The sequence below is a fragment of the Narcine bancroftii genome, chromosome 7 (assembly GCF_036971445.1).
Source record: "Narcine bancroftii isolate sNarBan1 chromosome 7, sNarBan1.hap1, whole genome shotgun sequence".
NCBI lineage: Eukaryota > Metazoa > Chordata > Chondrichthyes > Torpediniformes > Narcinidae > Narcine > Narcine bancroftii.
This window is the reverse complement of record NC_091475.1, coordinates 160,224,772-160,240,524: the sequence shown is the minus strand read 5'-3', so window position 1 is coordinate 160,240,524 and position 15,753 is coordinate 160,224,772. Positions and strand designations below refer to the sequence as shown.

Genomic DNA, 15,753 nt, shown 5'->3' with positions numbered 1-15,753 from the left:
AGTGTCCCAAGGATATGAAAGATACAGCATAAAATAAATGTCTTCCCAATATAGATTTAAAATCATAATCGCTTTGTAAGCTCGATTCCTCGGTTTTTCAAGTACAAGAATGCTGCTCACTGCTCTCCACAGACATTTAAAATACATGGCTCTGAAATGCAAACTGTGTTTTCTGTTGACAGCAAACACAATCACACTTAAGAGTGAACATAGAATCAGTTGAGTGCTGTTGACTGTGTCTGCAGTCGATAATTACTGGTCACTTATAAAGTAAGTGCAATCTTAGCCATAATCTTCAAATTTGATGCATTATTTTATCAGATGGATTAAGGCTCCCAAGTCAGCATTCAGCTTTTGACGATTCAAAGAGTATCTTCCAAAACTTTCGAGCATCAATCACTAAAAGCAATAAAGCTGACATAACTAATTGGTTGGAGACTCACCTCGTGGACTAGTTAGAGTGGCTTCAATCGCTTTCCCACCATCACCACATCGTGCTTCATCGAAAGGAAGGCATTGATCTCCTGTCCCAGCCACAACCAGAGCATTCTTAGCGATGTCCTTGACTTCAGCAAGGGATTTTATTTTATAGACACGTCTGCTATTTGTATCAGACAAGTATAGTGATCCTGACACTGCATCCACTGAGAGGTAGTACTTGTGTGCTGGGCTGTTACTAAAAAGAAATAAAAAAACATTTAAACTACAAATTGTCCCCAGATTTAAACAGAACAATTATGTATTTACTTATTATAAAGATTATTAGATAAGAAACTTGAATTTTGTCAAAGATTTTTGCACTAATTGCTTATTTCTAAACAATCATTTGGTCTACTTTTCTTATTCCTTCCATCCATTTTGTATGGACTGTGACTAACATTAGAGTCAAAGTAGGTGTAGGAGCAAATCAAATAGCCCTTCAATCGATTTCACTATTTATCATAACAATGACTGAAATTTGACATCAAACTCCACTCACAAAACAGTGTTAAACATACACAATAACTGAAAACTGAGCCATCTGGGCGTTCAGAGCTTCAAAGAATCACAATCTTCCAGGTGAAAAGGTTTCTCCTTGCTCTAGTTGAAAATAACTAACAGTGTTCATCAGCCTGTAAAGCACATCGAGATATCCAAAAGTCATGAAACAAGTGTCACAAGTCCTTTTGTTTTGCTATCCCCCAGAATGAGTGAAGGGTCATTGAGTTCCCATATAGTTCATTGTTCTCTTGCAATAAATTAATTAATTCCCTATACCTTTCATCAGGATCAATATTATACATGCCATTCCCTTACAATAAGCTCCTCGATAGCATTTAATTTTTAAATTACCTACTACATCTGTCTGCTAACTTACTATGATCAATGTCAAAGGACTTAAGATCCCTCATAAAAAATCAATGACCTGTAGTATTCTCTCCTCAAAGAACTCTGTTCTATGAAGATGGTTACTTTCACACTTGTTCCTTGGGCGATCTTCTTACCCAACTACTTCACAGGTGCAAAGGTTTACATCATTTCTTCATGGCCTCCTCATTGCTTACTTTCCCATCCAGCATATTTGAGGACATGACACTTGTTTTCATTACATTCACCACTGATATGGATTGGAGCTACATCATGTCTCGTTGTTCATCTTTGGAACACTCCAATAGTTCACATGCTATGCCAAAATTACTCTTATTTCTGTCCTGGCTAATTTAGTATTTTTTAAAAACTGCATGCCTGAATATTCGGGAAACTCAGTGAAGGTACAAGTGAGTTGTGAAATGTATGCACTTGGCTTTAGTCACCATTTTTAATCATGTTAAATTGCTTACTGCAAGTGCCAAGATTTGCGACTAGGTGTGGCCCATGCAGCAGTAGCGTGAGACCGAGAGAACATGCAGGTCAATAACCACAGAAACCTCAGGTTCGGTACAAGGTTATTTTGCTCTAGCACAAGGCATGGAGAATGGAGGAAATCCAGCTCAATGAAGACCACACCTACACACAGTGTCAGAATTTCAGGGTCTCAGGCTATCATGCATGTGGATGGCAGATATATGCAGCTTCCTCAGACAAGTCCTGCTGGTCCTGATGGATGTGTCTTACACATAGTTACAGCAGCCATCAATGTGCCTGCATCATCCCAGAGGTCACTGGGAGGAAGTCAGCCACTCACAAAATAGGTCAAGGAGTAAGAGCACTGACTGTGGAGGTAATTAATCTTTAAGGATATCATTAAGGTAGAGAGGATGCAGAGAAGATTACTAAAATGTTTCCTGGATTGCAGTATCTAGAATACAGAGAAAGATTGAATGGATTGGAGCGTAGAAGGTTGAGAGGGGATTTGATAGGGGTATATAAAATTATGAGGGGAATAGATTATGAGGGGAATAGATAGAATAGATGTGAATAGGCTCTTCCCCTTAAGGGTAGGGGAGATTGGAACGAGGGGTCATAAGTTAAGGGTTGGGGGAAAAACTTTAGAAGTAACATAAAAGGAAGCTTCTTCACTCAGAGAGTGGTGACTGAGTGGAATGACCTTCCGGAAGAGGTAGTTGCAGCAGGGCCAATTTTGTCATTTAAGAGGAGGTTGGATGAGTACATGGATGTGAGGGGGTTGGAGGGTTATGGGTAGGGAGTAGGTAGGTGGAACTGTTCGAGTTTCACTTAAATCGGTACGGACTAGAAGGGCCGATATGGCCTGTTTCCGTACTGTAATTGTTGTATGGTTATGTGGTTATTATATAAGGCAAAGTCAGAATAAACAGATGCTTGGATCTGTAGCTCTCATGAGCTTCCAGTTCTATGGGAATCCTCTTCTGCACTCATGGGTTGATGAAGGCATCCCAAAACCATATAGAGTTTTACTTCAATTGGAAATTGTTCCACTTAGTTATCACAAAGTTGGTCGACAAGGGGAAGCTGTTTATCCAAGTGTGAAACTTAGCACACCTAACATTGTGTAAATCACACAGATCCAATTTGCATTCTTCTTCCTGGATATCTGGTGCAGCTCATCCCTGTCTCATCGACACAGGTGGAATCTGGTCGCTCATGTTCCTGCTCAAATACACTGTTGACATGCATGAAATAACATAATCATTATAGGGTGGGGGAGGGGTGGGCACCAATGAATTTGAGAAAGCACTGGCTTGAGGGTCAGTCTCAGAAGATTGGAGTCCAACAAATGAAATGTTTGTAAAGGGCACTTAAATAACTACGCTGAAGTGAAATTTTGTAATGCATTCATCCCACATATTCTGGCTAATTCACAATGAGCTATAATAACCATTACAATAATAGAAGAGATGAAACAGATGCATATTAACAAATACACTTGCAGAGTGAAAGTCAGATCTAGCAGCAACTTCTGAGGTTCCACACTCCTAGTGCCTCCTGGTGAATTCCCCATCAAGAGTGGCCTGGTGAGGTTTTCCATTTCCAGCATCCTGAGTGATCTTCCCTTTTCCCAGCATCTCCTGCTGAATTCCCCACTCCCAATAGGCCCTATAGAGTACAACATTTGCTTCTCACCCAGTGCCAGTACTGCTGGTACTCCCTGATGAACTTTCTCATGCTATTGAGATCCCCAATCCCAGAAACCCTTTGACATTCTCCACTTCTAGCATCCACTGGTGAACGTACCCCATGTACAGCAAGAGTAGAGCTCTCATCCATTGAGCTTCCTTAATCCAAGGCAAGGGTTTCCTGGCAAGATTAACCATGTCTACTGACAGCCTTTCTAATGTTCATCCACATTGGCTAAGCCTCCAACTTCCAGTCATCAGTTTCTCACATCCCGGTTATTTCTTCTGCTCCCACCCTAATTTTCCTGATTGCAGCCATCACCTCAGCACAACCATTATGCTCAATATACAGAAATCTGAAGATTTCTGGAATGCTCTGAGTAGTTTGTTTGCCATGGATTTCCTGTAAATCTGAAAAGATCTACAATTTTATTTAGCATTTAATTTTATTGTAAATTGATTATTGTTTTCATGAGAAACTTAACAAATTTTGATGCATGTTTTCTTCCCTATCTCCCAGCTCTAAATGAGTAGTTGAATTGGTCTTCAGATGAATTTTTATTTCTGGGAAAAATCCACTGAAGGCCATCTTGTTGCTTATTACAGGGCTGGGAGGTTCATTGGCAACCAGTCAGATCTGATGAACTGAAATTTTATTGGAAGGTATTGATATTATAAGTGCACTATCTTTCTAACCAAGGTTCTAAAATCAATTATATCTCACTATCCAATGAAGAAAGTTGTGGACAATTTTGTTTTCTGCAGTGATTAATCTGTCAATCTTTATGGAGCAAACTGTGCATTTTATTTTATGCTAAAACAGTGGTTCTCAACCTTCTCCTTTCCACTCACATACCACTTTATGCCATCGATGCTCTGTGATATGTGAGTTGGAAGGGAAGGTTGAGACTCACTGCTCGAGACCCAATTGTTACTGAAATATTTTGCTTGAGAAAAATTGTCATTGGCTCATTTCCTTTGGAGTTATGAAACCGTGCACATAACGAACCAATTAGGTACGATTAAAACAGTGGTTTTCAAACTTTTTCTTCCCATCCACATACCACCTAAAGCAATCCCTTACTAATCACAGGGCACCTATGGCGTAGGAAATACTTAAAGTGGTATGTGTGTGGAAATAACAAGGTTGAGAACCACTGTGCTACTTTGTGGATCAAAATGTAAATCTTCCCTTAGTTTTTCTACATCAACATCTGATTGCGGAATTTTTATAAAATAAATGTTGTTTCTTGGATGGCTCTCATTCTTCTCACATCAATTTATTTGATTTATGGTGTGAAATGTTTCCATTGAACACTTCACTGCTCCAGGATTGCCTTTCAAGATTTCCCAAGACTATTTAATCCAGTGCTCTTGCACTAAAATAGTTTATGAAGACAAAATAGAATCTTAACAACTTCCACTGATATAAAATGCCCCTTCAGACTCTAACACAGCTGAGCTCCCTTCCATGCTATTGACTGTGAAAAGAAAAATAACAATTTAGATATTAACAGGAATGTTCATTTTCCCACAATTCCATTTGATTCTCCATAGACTTATTTTATCTCTATATTTGAGCACCTTAACCTTCAATGGTGTCAAGGCCAATACAGTGTAGTGTGAAAGGCTCCATTTTTATTTATCTTCCAATGATATTCCAAATGACAAATGACTACAGTGGTATTACCTGATTTTCACTCATCTGACAGTTTCATTCTGCTTACCATTGTTAAATTGAAACAAATGCAAATAACTTTACACACTTCACTGCTGCTTTGTGTTTCACAAAACAATCAGCCCCACTATTCAACAGAATAAAGCAGTATGTATTATTTCCTTACCTGTGCCTATAATCTTTATTTCTTTATTAGAAGGCGTTTACAGAAGAGACAGAAAAGGGATTCAGTATTAGTTTTTGAAAAATTGTGAATAATCAAAAATACTGACTGCTAAAACAGAATACCACTGATTAGATCATTACATTAAATAAATAATTTGTAAATGGAAAATAAAACTAAAAGCTTTGTTTTTCAACATATTTGCAATATTTTCTCCTGCTGCTTTATCATATAATGTAAAGAAGCATTTGATTTGAATAAATGTTAACTTTGACAGTTGTTTACCTTTTACTTCTGATTCGGGCTGAGTTTACTCCATTCATCAGCACTAATGCTTTGCTAATTTTTTTTCCCATGATAGATCGAGGAGAGGAAATCATCTACTGTATTTGGTTGTTAGCAACAAGTGCTTGTGTGAGTGACCACCATGTGAGTTGTATTAATATTATGCACATTCAATTTCATTGGAGCCAAACCTTTCCTGATACTCATACAACTCTTGTAACAAAAGTTACACATTTGGACAAAAGATGTGTAAACCACAATTTCTGATTATGCACTGATTATGGAGTCCATTTTTACACTGAACTTAGACAATCTTTACAAGTTGATATCAACTATGTGTTCACAGGTAAGTACCAACACCACGGTATTAGTTATTGTGTGACTTGTACAGAAATGCCATCTTTACCTGTCACCAGTTGAAGAATTTTATCAGCTCTAGCCAAACAGCATAATAAGTTTATTCTTCAGTTAATGGATGAACTTATTTGTATTGTGATCAGGAGTTCCAACAAAATATACTATTCTCTTGATTAATTGATATAAACCTTGAAGTTTAAAGTCAGTGAATTACTTGATTTAGATGTAGCAAAAAAAAAACCCAACCATTAACAATTGCTGATATTACTTGTTCAAGGATTCTCATCTAGATTAGTTGGATAGACTATTAAACAAAGTTGTGCAAGTAGATTTTCAGCAATTGTCATGAATTAAGTTGCTGATTAATTTATCTAATTCTGTATGGAACACCTATCAGGCTCTTGAACCTCCCTGTACTACCCTAACCTTTGATTGTCCGGGACAATCAAAAAATCTGACTGCACTATTGAAATGTCATTTTTTTTCCTGCACTAACTGCACCTGTGATTACTTAACTATCTATCTATTTTTTTGTTTTCTGTCTTGATATCTTGTGGTAATTTGATGTATCGTATATGCCATTGTGCAGGACAATTCTATATAGGATGAGTCTGTATAGGACAATGCTGGAATTTCCACCTAAAATATTGGCTTTGAGCGGTACCCTTTGAATAAGACAACCTGCCCCTTCAAATCAGGCACTTATCGTTGACCAGTGGATGCTGTTGAAAGCAAATCACAATATATAATAACAAATTATAATTTAAAGGCTTAAATTTTATTTGGATATTTCAAAATAAACCACTGCCATTTAAAGCTTGTATAGAGCCGTCAGCTGTCTGACCGGGCAGATGGATCCCGTGGAGGAGCTCTGAGATTTTGCAAATAACTAATGGGCATGCGTGAGATTGCACTGGAGGAAGATGGCGGCGGTGTTGTGACTTTGTTGCCAAAAATTTCAGACTCTTTGTATAGGACAACCCAGATTTTAAGGTGAAAATTTTAAGTTTCACACATTGCCCTATTCAACGGCATATATGGCATATTATTTCAGTTAGTGCAATTAGCTGAAGCAAGGAAGAACTTTGATGCATTTGTACATGGTATCATGACATGTACATATGAGAACAAACTCTCATGACTCATCATTCATATATATCTATATATATATATATATATATAGATATATATTAAATATATAGATCCAGATTAAATAAGTTCATGTTGTTTCAATGCAATCCAATTCAATTAAATGATTTGTTGGTCATTATTGTGATACTTAAATCTCACCTCAATATTTGATTATCTCACCTTAACTCTGAGCTAGTCATACAATCAATTGAACATGCCTTCATCACAGTCATTTAAAAATTTCCCAGTAGGTGTCATTAATTTTGCAGATCTAATCAAAATGTAATTATTCGAAATAATTTTGAAAATAGTTTCATTTCTTTGTTGGACCTCCAGAAAGTAATATGCAGACATTAATGTAGCTTAATTTGTAATAATGTAATAGAGATGGAACTCAGAAAATGAAAACTTTTAGCTTTGAAAAACAAAATAACTCAAAACTATCTGAACTTTTAAATTGTTTATTATTTACTAGCTTCTAGATTTCCTGTAACCTTAGATGGGAAACCAGTTAACCTTCTTCTCTTTGGCCTGTTAAAATTTGATTGACTTATGCTTACTGGTATGTGAAAAATGTAGATAAAGTTATCACCTGATAAGTAACTCAGCAGCAAAGTTGCTTGAATAGTACTGCAAAGGACATGGATATGGTGGTAACTAAAATTTATTTAGGAAAAGCAGGATTTAACCACACCAGCAATTTGCTGGGAAATTTTGTCTTTGAGTTCAGCTCCAGCTTGGCTGCAACAAATTCTCAGTCCTTTCCCTAAACCATGGCAGGTGACCTATGAATGTTGCAGTGGTCCTGATGTTTTCACTGGAACGTCTGGCTACTGCAAGATGGCTCTGCAGACCAAGTTCTAGTAGGGAGATTTATAACTCTAATAGATAGAGGTAGAACCCTGAGGAAATTTAATCATATTTTGAATTAAAATGAGGTGTGTTCTTTATATTACACAGCAGAAACAGGTAAGGAGTCAAATATTCTTTCCTTCCCCAAACACTAATTAAAGTATCAATAAACATCAAGAAGGGGAGTCAAGCTTAAATGTAGTGCTTTTTTTTTCATTTTTCTTGTACTTCATTATTTTCAGTTTTCCACACTATACTTTGTTACCAAAATAAGCAGGTAACACAGGACAAGATTTTTAATCCTTCTTTTGATTTCTCATCAGCCAAGACCCCTTGATTTTTCACCCTTTTTGGTCCCCTCCACTTTCCAGTTGGCTTCTCAAATTTATTTCTCATATTTTGATGCAGTTCATCCACATGGCTATTCTTATTCGAACATTATTACATGAATTGTAATTCCATTTCTGTGACTGATTAACATCAACAAGTTCTCATAAACTAGTCTAATATTGAAACATGCCATACCTTAACTCCAATATATTTGTGACATTGCCTGAGGGGAATATTCTACGAACATAATTAAAATCACCAACGTATATGCTGCCATCTGATCCACATGTCAAGGCAATTGGTGCAAAGAGTTTGTTGCCAGCTGCAAGGCCATTGCAGCTTGGACAGGAAATACTACGCCTTCTACCATTTCCCATAATGCTTCCAATTATCGGTGGCTGCTGGGATATAAAATTATTTTCCCCATTTCCCTTGTGCAAGATACCTGCAATAAAATATGGATCATTAACATTTAGATTTGGGTATGTTCAGAACAAGAAATTCAAGTTGTGTGTGCATTAAACATAAGTAATCTCAGCAATTAATTTCTGTTATTACAAACTTTTCTGAAGTGTGTCTCTATGCAATTTCCAGTTTATTTTTTAAATTATTAGAATTATGTTTATGTTCAAATCAGAAATCTTCATGACAAATACTAAAGATCTTAAAAAGAAATATACAAAGGAACAAGAACATATATATAAAATAGACATTCTTGATGTAAGAAAAAGATTAATCACCGTTACAACACAGGACAATGTTGCAGGTATAGATTGCTTTACATTTGTGTTGGACTTAGGCAATTCTGATTTTACTTCGCTGATAATCTCCAAATTAATTTAAGGAGAAAACATTTCAGTGCTTTAGGGTTTGAGGACTTAAGAATTTGTTTCATTATTTTTTGGCTCTATTTAAAGTGCAAGTTACCAGTTTTTATGCTATAATGTAGGCCAGGTTCCTTTAAATCTTAATTTGATCTTATATGTTGGATAGGGTAAAGGAATAAGCTGAACAAATGCTGTAAGTGTCATCTATTGTGGTTTTTTGATTCTCATAACTGCTGGAAAATGTTACTTCCTTCTCCTCTTGCTTTAGAATGTGCAAAGATGAGTTTTCTTCACCTATATAGAAAAGCTGAATACACTTGATGCACATGCCCAAACATTCAGCGCCACTGCCAGAAGTGAACTGGGGATGTATGAAAGGATATAAGTGTCCTTGGAAATAATACCGCACCCAATTACAGTGTAATTCCCAAAAGTAAAATCCAGCCTCATATGCTGTGAAAATTTATGGTAAAAAAAATGACCAGATAGAAGACAAGTTCTCCAACATCTGTCAATATATAAGACTTTACAATGTTTGTAAAGATCTTTCCAGTGTGAATAAGATGATTTTTTAAAATCTTTTCGTGCCAGAAACAGATATATTTGCAATTTTGTTTTTTTAAAAAAAATATTTTAGATTGATAGCATCTGAAAATGTTTCTTTATATGTTTTATTAACCTTGCTAAATAGAAGCATTGGAAATGTTTCTTCCTCTGCATTGACCTACTTAATAATTGTGCTATTTACTTACCACTTTGTACATTTAGGGCATGATATTTGTCTAAGGTCCATCCACCCAGGTTAGATGCAACTATTTCATAGCCTTGCACAATAGCAGTACGCTTCTCCCAGAGTATCAGGTCAGGACACGACTCGTATTCATAACCGACAGATACTGTAAGGACACAAGTGAAAATGGGATAAAGTGATAAACATCTAGTTATGAGAAGGGCTATTGCTATTCATCTATTTAATCATGATTCTAAATTTAAATTATCCATATTAAACACATGGAAATCATGTTGACATCATCGGAGCAGATGTTACATTGAACTAATATCACTCCAGTTTTCCACCTTGGGAAACACTAGTACAAATTTGGCTCAGTTATGAGGAAAAAAAAAGGTCACCTCTTACAATTGCTTATTAAAGGATGCTCTTGAAACAAGCTTTATCAGCTTTTTCACATTATCAGAGACATAGAGGTCTGCAAAATTGCATCCATCTTTCCACTCTATGTGATTGAACATGTAAAGCACTTAATTAGCAGAAAGATTGTTAATTAGATATTCACATGATAGTATTACACAATGCAGCAATTTTAAACCAATGCACCCATGGGAAATAAACATGTTAATCTCAAACTTAATTCCAACTTTTTTGCTTCTGATTTTAACTCAGAAATGTGCAGCGGTGAATCTCAACCTTTTTCTTTCCACTCACATATCATTTTAAGTAATCCCTATGCCATAAGTGCTCTGTGATTAGTAAGGGATTGCTTAAGGTGGTATGTGGGTGAAAAGAAAAAGTTTGAAAACCACCATTTTAAATCGTACCTAATTGACTCGTTATGTGCACGGTTTCATAACTCCAAAGGAAATGGGCCAATGACAATTTTTCTCAAGCAAAATATTTCTGTAACAATTGGGTCTAGAGCAGTGGTTCTCAACCTTCCCTTCCCATCCACATACCATTTTAGGTAATCCCTTACTTATCACAGAGCACCAATGGCATAGGGATTACTTAAAGTTGGATGTGAGTGGAAAGAAAAAGGTTGAGAACCACTGGAGTAGAGGCAGGTTGGTCAGCAATACCTTTCAAGGAAACCACATGTGACTGAATGATGGTGATATTTTGGTAACTAGGTTTGTTTTTCTTTTTCTTTTCTTTAATTATACTTCTTTTACTTCTAAATTTTTATTTTATTTCTGCTTTTTTCTACTCTTTGGGGATTATTATTTGGGGGAAGGGGTAGGTGGGATTTCAGAAGGGTACAATATGTAACACGTATAATTGACTTGGAATAGATAAATATTTTTTTACATCTGGTGGAAATTTTATATGGTGGAAATTTAAATAAAATATTTTATATAAAAGGAAGCCACAGGTCTCCATTTTAAGAAAAATGTTGGTATTTATTCACTGATTCAGGATTTCTTCTAGGGTTTGAAAATTCTCACAAATAAATGAAGTCAGAGAGGCCGAGAACCACAATCCATTTTTTCCATTGTTTACTGCCACACTGAGGAGAAATGTATCCTTCATCACAAAATGGTTATGCCCCCATGATCACTGATTTTCCTTCTTGGGCTCACCTACAGTCTCTGATTCTAAAAGACACCTGCAGTTCTTCTCTGCAGAAGCCCAACTTTCCAATAACCTCTCCAGAAATCCTTTCCTGGTTTCTTTCTTGTCCAAAAATAAATGTTGAAGCACTTGTATCTTCAGGTTTCCCTTTTGAACAATTCAGGTGATTTTTAAAAATCTCTTTGACTACATCAATAATTTGGTCCTGCAAATTATTGTTGACAATCTTAGTCCAAACATACTTCCTGATTCTCAACATCCCCGTGGTCTTTGCTTTGAAGAAGGCATCAACTTATTTACAAGAACCAAGTAAAAAGTTGGAAGCTGAGAGAAGTGCATTATTTTGTCAACTTTTCACACTACATAGCTAACAAATTTTAGCCTTAACCAATATACTCAGAACAATGAATTCTTTCTGAAACTCACTGTAGAATACATCAAGATTACCGCCCATTTCTATTCAGTTGTGATGAAGGGGAAATTATTAATCATCAACAAATAATATTTCCATATGAGCATGAAACCTTTATGCATGAGGAGTTTATACAGTGGTGTATTTTTTTAAATTCATCAGCCAAGGACACACTGCCCCAAAAGTAATTCTTGATTGTTGGCACTAAAATTTGTGTGAAGAGAATGTTCCGTGCATTTTAAGTTGAGGCATGTCAGCTCATTGTGACAAGGAAGTAATGTAGTTTTCTATCCTTCTCAGGGCGCATTTATTATCACATTGAGACATGAAGCCTAAGAAGGAACAGACTGGAATAAAATCTGGGGACAAATGTCAGAGACGATAAACATGAAAATTATATTTTCAATTACATTTTTGATTTGGAATTTAAAATAATAATTCTGGAACCACAACAGCTTTAAGATTCTTTGGCTTCTTGTCAAGGACAATTCTCTTTGTGATATTTATACATCCAGTAACTAGTCATTTCTGTCACTAAATCACTTTATAAATGTTATAATGATGCCAAGTTAAAATTGGAATTTCTGCAAATGTTCTAATATGAATATGATGCTGTTCAGTTCATATGATTACATTTTATCTCCCAGTTGAAGTGATTGATTACTGAGCAAGACGACCATTATTTCACTTGCTGAGAGAAAGGTGTCATCGTTAAAAATGCACAGAGGAGAGCTGAAGGAAATGAATGAATTCTCCAAAAAGTGAGACGTAATTAAGAAATTTTAATCAAAGTGTTTTATCGAGATGAATATGTTGTACCCACTTCTTTCAGTACAATTTCTCCTTGTTTTACAGAGATTTTGATTGCACATCTATTTGGAAGGAACATGTGACAAAATTTTGTCATGTGACAAAATAAATACCTATTAACAACCCTACAGTTTGAGCATATTTTTAAATTTAATTGGGAACTTTTCTATGACAATGGAGCTAGTTTTGTAATAGGTAGCCACTAATTCACAAACATACAGAAGTGGGTTCTTCCTTATGGTAAATTCTAATCTGACCCTGATTAACAGTTCTAAAATTGAAATGGACATTGCACTCCCTCATGGAATGTGAAACATGAAGATGATCCCACCCCTACTGTCACTTTGCCTTCCTGACCCTTGTGAATGTGCGCTGGCCAGCAGGAGGGTGGATATTACAGCAATTTTAAATGGAGCAAACTATATGGTGGAGATGGTTAATAGAAAAGATCAAAAATCAGCTGGTTGATAAATATTAGATGCACAATGAGATGATATATGATTTGACCAGAGATCTGGGAAATATGCAGTTATTATTTTCTTAATTACAGTCAGATTCTCTCACACACAAAATAAGATCTGTTATGTAATGAAACCTACCAAATGCTTCTGAAAGTCCATAAACCCTCTGCTGATAGACATCAGTTTTGTCCCAGATGAAGTAATAGGATAAATCAGGGGTAGCAGGAAACCATTTCTGGAAGAGCCGTCCTTCCACAGCCACCATGAGATGTACTTTCATTAAATTGAATGGGATGGAAGGTTGGGTCAGACTAATCCTCATGACAGATTTATAGCCAGCAGTGCAGCTGCTGACATAGTTCAATTTCATATTACTACCTGGGATATTTATCTCCTCACGTAAGACCTATGAACACAAAAAGTAGAAAGAGCTGCAGCAAATAATGAATGAGAAGAGAATGCCAACATTCTGTCACAATTTTTTATGGAAGCAAATAAGGCTGAGGTTTGAAACAGTCTGGTAACATAGTTCACTAACATTCATGACCTTAGACCGAAAAGCTTATGCTTTTGATTTGATGAACTGTGAAGCTTTAACCAGTGTGAAGGATTGACATCCATGACTTTATCCCCTCTACTCTTGATACCCCATGGCTAAAGTGTTTATCATTTTAAAGATACACTACTGTGATTCACCGAGCCTTATTTATCAGCACTTCCCACATGTATATGGCCTCCACAGCTTACTACAAAAATAGCACATGCATAGGAAGATTATCACTTCCATGTTCTTTCCAAAGTCTGGACCTGAAAATAATACTACCATCTCTTCATAAAACCCACTGTGCTGCTTAATCCCCTTTAACTTTCATACATGATTGTAATCTAAATACTTAGAACAAATAAAGGCTGGAGGGACTCAGTGGGTCAGGCAGCATCCATGGAGGGAAGTGGTCAGTCTATGTGTTGTGTCAGAACCCTTTGTCATGGCTAAAGTGGGTATAGTAAGGGGGAGAGATGAAGGATACAGGACAAATGAAGGTGGGAGAGGAGGAGACACATTTGGAGGTAGAGACAACGGGAATGGCAGTGGCAGGGGGCGGGGGGAATGGTGATAAAAATAGAATGGAGGCAGGTAAGGAACAAATGGAAACAGTAGAACTAGATGAGACGGGGGGGGGGGGGAGGTGAGGGGTTACATGAACCTGGAAAACTCAGTGTTACGCTGCTGGGTTCTGGACCACGTAGGAGGAAATATAATATGTTGTTCCTCAACTTTACATTTTGCCTCACCTTGCCATTGGAGGAAGTCAGTGGGAGACATGATAATTTTTGATTTTCTATGATTGTAGCTCATTTCACTAATGATTATAGTTTGCCTTGCATGATAATCCATTATGGAAGGCAAACAATAGGGGATGGACACCAGTTAGTTGAACGATAGATCAGCACATCCTTGGACAAAAGGCTTGTACAGTGCTATAATGCTCTACATTCTGATATGCTGTGATCATGCATTTATTTGCACCACAAACACCAGATCATTACAATTACTCTTTGTATTTAAATCCTTTATTTATAACACACAAAACTTGTAACCTTTTTCTTTATTGTTCTAGGAAACATATTTAAGTAACAGTCTAAGTGGTTGATTCCTAATAACAAATATCGGTATAAATGTTAACATGGCTTAATGATATTTAAAGTCGTTCAACGATATTCAAAGTCTTAACGATGCTTAACAATGTTCAACAATCTTTAATGTTCTTTTTTAGGATGCCTAATTTTCTTTAATGATGCTTAAAGGTTGTTTAAATATTGTTCAATGTTATTAAATGATCAACAGAAATTGTTGACACCTAACTCGCCTTCTTCAGATTTCCATTTTCTAACATTTCTTGCATATATTTTCAAATTTGATTTGAAACATTGTCACATAATTACCACTTCAGTGTAATTAACAATCACATCATATGTGTTTTCACTGCCATGATCTTTGCATGCATGAAGGATGAATAGAGAAGTAAATGATACAGTACCTGTATTTCAGGAATGATGGGACCTTTCTCTGGGCATGATCCTGCAAATGCTGTCAGTGGTGCAGGTGAGACAATTGGATTGGGACGAGCAAAATTGCTCAGGTCACAGCTGGGAATCTCATTCTCTTCATGCCTCATAATAACAGTGTCCATGACAAAGAAACGGTCCCATGGCAGCCATAGAGTGTGCTCCTGAGTGATGAACGGAGAGCGCTCAAAGTGTATCGTGACCGAAACCCCTCCATTAGTCATCAAATCAAAGCTAGTATTTGGAGGACAGAACAAGACATTTTGTTTTCAAAAAAAGATCTACTATGTATAAAATAACACGACAGGTCTAATTTTCCAACTTTTTTCTGCCATTGCAAGAACAGCACACATCAGACATATAGCCTCACAAGATGAAAATGGACAGAAACCAGTGCAAAGCATATACATCAATTTCTAATCCATCTTTCTGGTAGGTGAGTCACTGTCTAGGATTGCAAAGTTGGAAAATTAACCACAAAAGCATCTATAAACATTATGTTAACTTATATCTTTGAACAGATGCATTAGATAAAGGCCAAGCTTGTTGATCAAGAG

General features: G+C 36.4%; 1 protein-coding gene across 1 annotated transcript in view; it reads right to left on the bottom strand.

Moving 5' to 3' along the window:
- Nucleotides 1-15,753, bottom strand: part of LOC138740058 (teneurin-4-like) — a 393,122-nt gene that overhangs the window by 93,910 nt on the left and 283,459 nt on the right. The window contains exons 16-21 of the mRNA XM_069892490.1: nt 15,169-15,430; nt 13,268-13,535; nt 9,891-10,034; nt 8,507-8,756; nt 5,360-5,380; nt 444-676 (exon numbers count right to left, since the gene is read on the bottom strand). Of these exons, the coding sequence (XP_069748591.1) occupies nt 444-676; nt 5,360-5,380; nt 8,507-8,756; nt 9,891-10,034; nt 13,268-13,535; nt 15,169-15,430 (1,178 nt within the window). The remainder of the gene's footprint in view (nt 1-443; nt 677-5,359; nt 5,381-8,506; nt 8,757-9,890; nt 10,035-13,267; nt 13,536-15,168; nt 15,431-15,753) is intronic.